Source organism: Solanum pennellii, chromosome 11, assembly GCF_001406875.1.
Source record: "Solanum pennellii chromosome 11, SPENNV200".
Taxonomy (NCBI): Eukaryota; Viridiplantae; Streptophyta; class Magnoliopsida; order Solanales; family Solanaceae; genus Solanum; species Solanum pennellii.
Window position 1 is genome coordinate 63,847,549 of NC_028647.1, and position 9,101 is coordinate 63,856,649.

General features: G+C 34.8%; 1 protein-coding gene across 1 annotated transcript; it reads left to right on the forward strand.

Annotated features, from left to right (window-relative positions):
* The first annotated feature begins 693 nt into the window (after positions 1-693).
* LOC107005045 (double-stranded RNA-binding protein 2) lies at positions 694-7,790 on the forward strand. The gene is made up of 3 exons (XM_015203509.2): positions 694-1,308; positions 4,746-4,965; positions 6,792-7,790. Exons 1-3 carry the CDS (start codon positions 1,063-1,065, stop codon positions 7,568-7,570), a joined length of 1,245 nt encoding a protein of 414 aa, XP_015058995.1. The 5' UTR covers positions 694-1,062; the 3' UTR covers positions 7,571-7,790.
* The last annotated feature ends 1,311 nt before the right edge of the window (positions 7,791-9,101 follow it).

Below are 9,101 nucleotides of genomic sequence, written 5' to 3' on the forward strand. Positions count from 1 at the left end.
TAAATTCGAATCTCGTTGTCATTATTAAGATATTGACTTATAGTTATTTAATGAAACATAATTTGAAATTCATTTCTTAGTATAATACTGTTTTATATTTAAAATGGTGTTTGAATATCTGACACAAGTTAAGTAAGATGTTGACTTTGAATCTCATTGTTATCGGATAAGATATTGAATTCGAGTTTTATCACACTATGTAGGATTCTAGCAAGTGTATGCCCATGAATTTTGAACATCCATTATAGTGAGAAAGAAAATTGAACTCGAATCTCATCGTCATTGTTAAGATATTAACTTTTAGTAATTCAATGAAACATAATTTGCTTAGTATGATATCGTTTTATATGCAAAATGATTATTCAATATTCAACACAAATCAAGTGAGGCGTTAAGTTTGAATCTCATTGTTATTGAATAAGATGACGAATTCGAATTTTATCATACCATGTAAAATTCAAGCATGTGTATTGAGAATAAATTTTATAAAATTATCTTCAAATATCATATCATGAAATTTGATTTGATTATAAAAATTTATCCTTCGAATATTTTCAAAACCTAATTTTATAATTTTCAAAAAACATGACATAAAAAAACTCAAAATTACCAAATTTTTATTTCGGAATATATACTAAACACGATCTTATTCATTTCACCGCAATCAATTTACCCTCATTATTGTTCCTGACTTTGGTAGAACCAAAAAGCTTACAATAACTAAAGAAGACCATTAATTCTTCCCCCACTAAAATTCAAAGCTTTTGTTATCTCTTCCATTAATATTTCTTCTTCTTCTTCTTCTCTTTCATTCATCTTTCACCAAAAATTCAACATTCATATCACAAAATTCAGCCATGTTTGTTAATCTCACACATCTTCATCAAAAACCCATCTGAAAAACCCCAAAAAATCCGACCCGTTTTACCCATTTTCAGCCATGTTTAGCTATCTAATACTCTATCAAAAACCCATCTGAAAACCAGAAATTGTTCAGACCCATTTGCCCATTTTATAGATAAACCCGACCCATTTGCCCATTTCTGTATTTTAGGGATAGAGATGTACAAGAATCAGTTACAGGAGTTAGCACAGAGGAGCTGTTTCAATTTGCCCTCTTATGTATGTATAAGAGAAGGTCCTGATCACGCGCCGCGGTTCAAGGCCGTCGTTAACTTTAACGGCGAGAATTTTGAGAGCCCTCATTACTGCTCAACACTCCGGCAAGCTGAACACGCCGCCGCTGAAGTTGCACTTAACGCTTTATCGAACCGCGGTCCTTCTCATTCTCTAGCTGCGCGTATACTTGTAAGTATATATATATGCACGTCCATGTTCCTCTTTATTGTTGTACAGTTAGGGTTCCGGCGGCATTTTTGCCGTTTATCTCCGCCGGAGTGTTGCTAATTTGCGCCGTTTGTGTTGACTGTGTTAATGTGCGCCACTGTACTCGTCCTTTTTTCGAGCTCTGGACCGGAATTAATGAGTCCGGTTTATGAGGTTAGTTGGGGAAATTAATTGTTGTGAAATGACCTAAATGCCCTCTGTCCTAGTTTTACAAATGAAATCCTTTTTATTTTTTTTACTTTTAATATTCGCATTTGAGTACCGACTAAATCGAGATACACACATTTGCTTGTCAATTGTCATGTTTGACTTCTCGAGAGTTAAATTGATTAATTTTAGCGATTAAATTGGATAGATCAACTCAATATTTTACGAATTAAAGTTTAAATACTAAAAATTTATAAGAGAAGTATTAATCCTCTCATTTTATTTTAGGCGATACTATTTGACTTGACATGATTTCATATGGAATAATCGTTTAATTATTTCACTAAGCGTAAAGAAAAGTTTAAAGATTAATTATTTTAATTATAATAACATGGCATTTTTTTTAGACCGACTAAAATAGAAAGTGTCACGTGAAATGGAAACGAGAAAGTATAATTTTTTATTTTTATTGTATCAATTTGATGAGTAAATATATTTTAAAATATTAGTCAAAATTGATGAAGTCATGTTTAATTAATGTGTTATTACTTTAATTTTTAACCACTAAATGTATAAAAATCCAGGTGATTATTAATTTTTTTTTTATAGAAAAGTTGGGTCATTGAATGTAGTGGTAAAAAGAAGAAAAGAACTTTTTTATTTTTTTTAGGGTAAGTTTCTTGGAGGGACCATAATTAATTATGACCCATAAGGGTATTCTTGTCTTTATACATTTGCATAACAGCTGTTTTGGGTCTTCTTGTACTGTTTTGATAATTAATTTCCTTAAATGAGGGTATTTTAGTAATTAATTATTATATATATATTTAGACTTTTAATTTTTTTTTATCCCAAGTGATTTTGCATATTGAATTTTGCTACCTACCTTACAGATTTTATTTATTTTTCATTATTAAAGACTCATAATAAATAAGTGTGGAAAATGTAGATAAGACCTGTCAAATTGGGTAGTAGGAATCAGTCAACATTTGAATGGTGTTTTTAATAGTTATAATTTATGAATAATTAATATTTTTTGAAGAGGTTATGTGATTAAGACATAATTAAAAATAACTTGAGTTCATACTAATTAATTTATATTCTACTAATTAAGTTTTTGAAGTAAGTATTGTTGCTTTTGATTAAGAATGTGACAAACCGCGTAAGCTCAGAGTTGATTTTCTATCATCCACCTAAATATTGGTGGACAGAGTTATCTGGTATATGTGTTGATAGGAAGTAATAGGTACTACTTAGTCGAATAGTTGAGGTGTCACAAGTTGCGTCGAAGAAAATAGTGGTGGCATGCAGAGAAACTATCTAACCTCGGGTGGTTTCTTCTTATATATACGAATCTAAGTTGCGCGAACTCTTCACTCTCGATGCAGCACTCGTGTCAGATTCTCCTAAAACACATTACTTTTAGAGAATATGACACGCACCCGCTGACATTTTTGAAGAGTCCGAGCAACATAGATTCGAATTTCGATGGACAAAGTTACCTAGTTCATCCGTCTATATCTTAGTGGATGTGGTTGCCCGGTGTGTGTAGGGGTGGAGGTAGCAATCATGATATGTGTTTGAGTGAATCAAGTAGTTTTGGTTCTAATCATGTATACATGCTACAAAAATTCATTAAATACGTACAAAAATTGGACTTGAGGTCACCATTCGAGGATCTTGAATCCATAAGTTCAAATTCTGAATCCGCCTCTTGGTTATGTTCTTAGGAAATGGGTACTCGTTCGAATAGTTGAGGTGTCGCAATCTGCGCGGTCACCAATTTTATTAAAAAAAGATGAATGTGGCAAACTTTGAGTTTGGCACATGTGTTGAAGTTCAGAGGTTAATTAATTTGAATCTAGAATTGCTTCTATATTTATGGAGTTGTTTTACATGACAGAGACTGAACACATGGGCATTGTTGACTTTTATCATGTGTGTTAACTCTTGCTCATTCATATAATTTATAATATTGAGGGTAAGTATATGACATAATAATAATATTGGGTGTTAAGGGGGCGTTTGTCCATGACCAAAATTGAACTTTGTTTAACACATTTGACCATAAAATTTCGAAATTCAACTTAGAAGTTGAATTTCAGAATTTGAGAAACACCAAAAAGTCGTTTTTGCTTCTTATTTTTCCACTCCAAATTACTCACAAAAATTTTAAAACAAAATCAATTTCTATTGATGGCCAAACGCAACTATTTTTCATGATCAAACGCCCCCCTATATTTAAGGTATTTGGTTCAGTGTGGCAGTTGGAGAAACAGTATTTAGCCAAGCTTCCTATTTATGGCTTTTGTCTCCCTATATATTTACTTCTATTATCTTGGAAGAAGCATTTGCATGTGGATGTCCACTTCCATAAGGTCTAGTCTATAAATGTCATGCTCACGCCGTTTTAATTTGTTTGTCTTAGTTTAACTTGGTACGAAGTTTAAGAAAAATATAAAATTTGAATATTGTGATTTTAACTAAAGATATGTGTAATGTACCAAAATGTACTTTAATCTTATGAATTTAAACATGTCATGTGGGATGTTGAAATTTAAGAGTTGCCAAATTAGGAAAGAGACATTTTTTTCAAAACAAACCAAAAAGAAAAGTACAACAAACAATTTAAAACAGAGAAAGCATTAAATTGGTATATGCTTCATTTTATGTGAGACTATTTAAATAAAAAGTTACTTTGATATTGTGATTCTTGATAGATACTAACTTAACTTGAGGCTAGTGAAAGTTGTTGGTGTAGAAAAATTATTCATTCTGTTTTTCCACCTCATTGAACGGACTCCTGCAAATTGATTTGGATCACATACTAGTTATGTAGAGATTCGGTATCTCAAAGAACCCAGGAAAATAAGTAGGTTTCTTATTTCTTGTATTCAGCAAAGTATTATCCTAAATGCATATGTATATAATCTTAGATAAATACTACCGGAGCGGGGTGGGGGGCACAATAAATTCGGAATGGTACTTGTAGAATTTGTTTTTCCTCATTTTGAAGGCAATGTTTTCAAAAAGTTTTGATCAGTCAAGCATGAAAAAAGTTGAAAAACCTTTGCAGCAAAATGTCTTTTTCCTCTTACCGAATAACACCCTATACTGCAGCATTGTTTGCACAATGAATAACAGTACAATTAATTATATAAGACACTAATTTCTCGTGCTGACTATAAGTCACTGGTTTGATGACATTGCTGAAGTTCTGTTGTTTTTTTTGTTGGATGAACTCATTGTAGGATGAAACAGGCGTCTATAAAAATCTGTTGCAAGAAATAGCGCAAAGAGTTGGAGCTCCTTTGCCTCAGTACACAACATATCGGTCAGGACTTGGCCACCAACCCGTGTTTACAGGGACTGTAGAATTGGCTGGAATCACGTTTACTGGTGAACCTGCCAAGAACAAAAAGCAAGCTGAGAAGAATTCTGCCCTGGCAGCTTGGTCATCGTTGAAACAATGTAAGGCTCCCATTCAGTAAAGATAATATTTTACCTTAGAAATTGCAGAGAGTGTTATAGTCAATATGCTCTGCATATGCTGCTCATAATCTGTGAAACAGTGCACTGAATCTGTGTGGTAGTAGGTTCATATGTGTTGCTCCTTTTTATTCCAGAAAAGATGTGTCTTTCCTGTGCTCTCTTTATGTTTTATATTGCTAGAGCATACAATTGTCTCCGTGTGACCAATAGCTCATGGGTTTGAGCTGCATAACAAGCCGCTCATTCTTGTGTCAAAGCAGACTGCCTGCATCACATCACACTCCCTTGGGGTGAGACCCTTCCCCGAACCCTGCATGAATGCAGGATGCTTTGTGTACCTGGATGCCCTTCTATTACAAGTGTATACAGTATCTGTAACTTGTAAGTATCAGAGATTGGAGAGGAGAAGGTCTGTATATGCTACTGCTAATTCTGTATATTCAAATACTTCAGTATAGTTCTCCTTCGTCTTTTGAAGGTTTGGTTTATCACTGTAACCTTTGCACGTAATATTGTAATGAAGAAGAACTAGGACAAGGGAAAGAAAGAAAGAAGTAATCTAATTGTCAATCAGGCCTGGGATAGATAATAAGATGAACTAAAATTTTAAAAGATTCTTAACAAGTACCTTAGTGTGCAACATGAAGTTTGCTCGTGTTAGATACTGAGATGCTAGAGTACATGAAGTCTTCCATTTAAAGCTGTGAGAAAGAAGTAATCTAATTGTCAATCAGGCCTGGGATAGATAATAAGATGAACTAAAATTTTAAAAGATTCTTAACAAGTACCTTAGTGTGCAACATGAAGTTTGCTCGTGTTAGATACTGAGATGCTAGAGTACATGAAGTCTTCCATTTAAAGCTGTGAGACGGTTTCCTTTTCCTTGTAATACATGCAGTCCTCTTATTCTTATCTAGTTAGCTAGTGTTCAGCTGACAGATTTTCTTGCTTGTGTTAACTTGCTCAGTCTGATTTTCGATTGAAATTTTCAAAAGAATTGGGAAAAGAAGGGGGAGGGGGATGCATACAAAAAGGTCACTACAGAAGGCAACTAGTTTGTTTCCTTTATACCCGCCGAACTTTTCGTGTAGTCTTGTCTGTTCACCTCTTGCCCGCAAGAAAATTCTCAAGCTTATATATGAGCAGCTTATCCTGTTGCATCTACAGCTATTGCTTATAGCTCATACTCTCATGCTCATTTGATATATAGAATAACTTGTGAGTTTCAAGTTAGGGAGTTTTGATGGATATAAACATTTACCAAAAAAAAGAAAAAAAAGGAAACTGTAGATTCTATCTTTACAAGGTTGGGTAAGGTCTAGATACTCTACCCTTCTCTGACCCCACTTGTGGGATTACACTGGTTATTTTGTTGTACATTCTGCCCCTATGGTTTAAACATATTTGGTTGGAAATCAGATTGGGACCCAAAGACGGGTCTTCACACTAAACCAGCCCAAATGTTCTTGATACATTTATGCGTAAACTAATCCAAACACTTACTTTACCCGAAATTACTTTTCAACATCTAGACCAAAACTTCAATCCGAATGCCACCTCAATTTATTTTTTCGTCTTTAAGATTCATGTTGCTTTTTTGACTTGCCTATCAGAACTTAAGAGCTTCTGGTTGGCTCATCCATCATGGAAATGTGTTCTGTTTCTGATGATTCCTTAGTAGTAGTACAAACTTCCTTTAGCTCATCATTATGCTGCAGGTTGTTATAAAGATATCTACATAATTTCTTCTTTCTGAAAATGTGGAACAAGTTTCGTGGGCAGTAAAAAGTTTTGTTTCTTTACAGTGGCACAGCAAGATGCAAGTTTATCATCTGAACTGGAGAACAATGATGAGCAGGAACAGATCAGAATAGCAAGAGCCTTACTGAATTACCGTTTGAAGGAACAGTTAGAAATGGCCAAATCTGGCAAGGTGCCAATACCATTCCAGAAGAAGTTCCCAATTCCATCTCCTCGACCATCAAGTCCACAGCGTCCTGCAGTCACGTCATCCAAAATCCTCCCCTTAATCTGCCCTAAAACAGTTAATCTTTACAGATCGCCCTCCGCGACAATAAATGACAGCCATTCCTCGTTATCACAGCCGCTGCCACAATCACAAGCTTCATCATCAGAAGGCCGCACTGTTTCCACCCGTATATCTCCTGCTCCAGGGGCAGCTCCACCATATATGCCAGTTAGACAATATAATAGGACACCTTACCATGGTATTGCTCCGCCTGTTACAATTAGAACAGCAGTGCCAGTTTTCTCTGCACCACCTCGTCCACAACCAACCGGATGCCCAACTCAAATGATGCAGGCCCGTTCAGTTCGAGTTGCACCACCTGTCTGTATTAGGCAGGCTATCCCGGTATATGCTACTCCACCAGCCAAAAAGGAAACTGTGGCTCATGCTACTACTACACCAAGCAGGCCATCATCTCAGCCTGAGGAAGCTATGGCACGAGCTACAATTGCTCCAAGCAGGCCCTTAGCTCAGCCCAAGGAAACTGGGACCAATGCTGGCACCGAGGTTGATGAATCAACGGCAATGAAGTGCTTGGAGGAGCTCAGTTTATGACAGTGGCTTGGTCCTTTGAATCTACCAATACCTATGTCAAACATTTTTGTTGTCTTCTTTTAGTACTTGGTGCTTGAACAAACAAGGAAAATGAAATGCTTGGGAAGTTCAGAGAATGATAGTGACTTTGGACATAGTTAAGCTATTAATATCTATGTTAACATTTCTGTATCTATTAGTATAATTTTTCATATTTCAATGTTCCTTTTTATTTGTTGTGCATGTTGTTCCATGCTGTGTTGTGCCGAAGGCCTACCAGAAACCTCTCTACCTCACAAAGGTAAGGTAGGGATAAGGTCTGCATACGATCCTCCCTTTGTCATATTTCACTCGTGGGATTACATTGCATATGTTGTTGTCATTGTTGTTCCATTATTCAAACTCATTTGATGCAGCTACGATACAACAACAGACACAGGTAAAGTCCGTGGAGGGTGATGTTTAGACCTTACGAAGGTAGAGAACTTGTTTTCGATAAGACCGTTTGATGAGAGACAAATATTTGTATATACAACTTGTGTATTATTTGTACTTGATTTATTATAGTTAAAGTCCGTGGAGGGTGATGTTTAGACCTTACGAAGGTAGAGAACTTGTTTTCGATAAGACCGTTTGATGAGAGACAAATATTTGTATATACAACTTGTGTATTATTTGTACTTGATTTATTATAGTTAAAGTCCGTGGAGGGTGATGTTTAGACCTTACGAAGGTAGAGAACTTGTTTTCGATAAGACCGTTTGATGAGAGACAAATATTTGTATATACAACTTGTGTATTATTTGTACTTGATTTATTATAGTTAAAGTCCGTGGAGGGTGATGTTTAGACCTTACGAAGGTAGAGAACTTGTTTTCGATAAGACCGTTTGATGAGAGACAAATATTTGTATATACAACTTGTGTATTATTTGTACTTGATTTATTATAATATTCAACTTTACCTTGCATTTTTATTGAAATCTATTTTCATAATATGAACGCTTAACTCATCACCTCTTTATCACATAAAAACAACTTCTATAGTTATGTCAAAGCTCCCCTTACAAATACGTTGCTTTTCTCTTAGAGATAATTTTGATGATTATTTGAACCTATGACCTCTTAACTACGCGACAAAAACTTTTATTGTAGCGTCAAAACACCCTTTAATATTGAACTATAATTGCAAGCTCGAAAACATCAAATCACTTACTACCTTACTAGCAAACCCTATAGAACCACAAAACCAACAACAACAACGGGAGTCTATGCAGATTTTATCACTATATCGTGAAAGTAAAAAGACTATTTCTGAAAGACTCACATATTATTACAAAACCAAACATTTAAATCGTTAGATTTTTCAAAAAAATAAAAATAAAATGAAAGAGGAAGTTATAAATTTTTCAACCTACTTAGTCAAATAAAGAAAACCCTATTAATCAAATTGGACTGGTCTAAATCTTTTAACACAAACCAAGAAAGATAGCACAGTACATTATGGTTCAGTAGCAATAAATTATTTACCTATTAAATTCAAACAGAAGCAA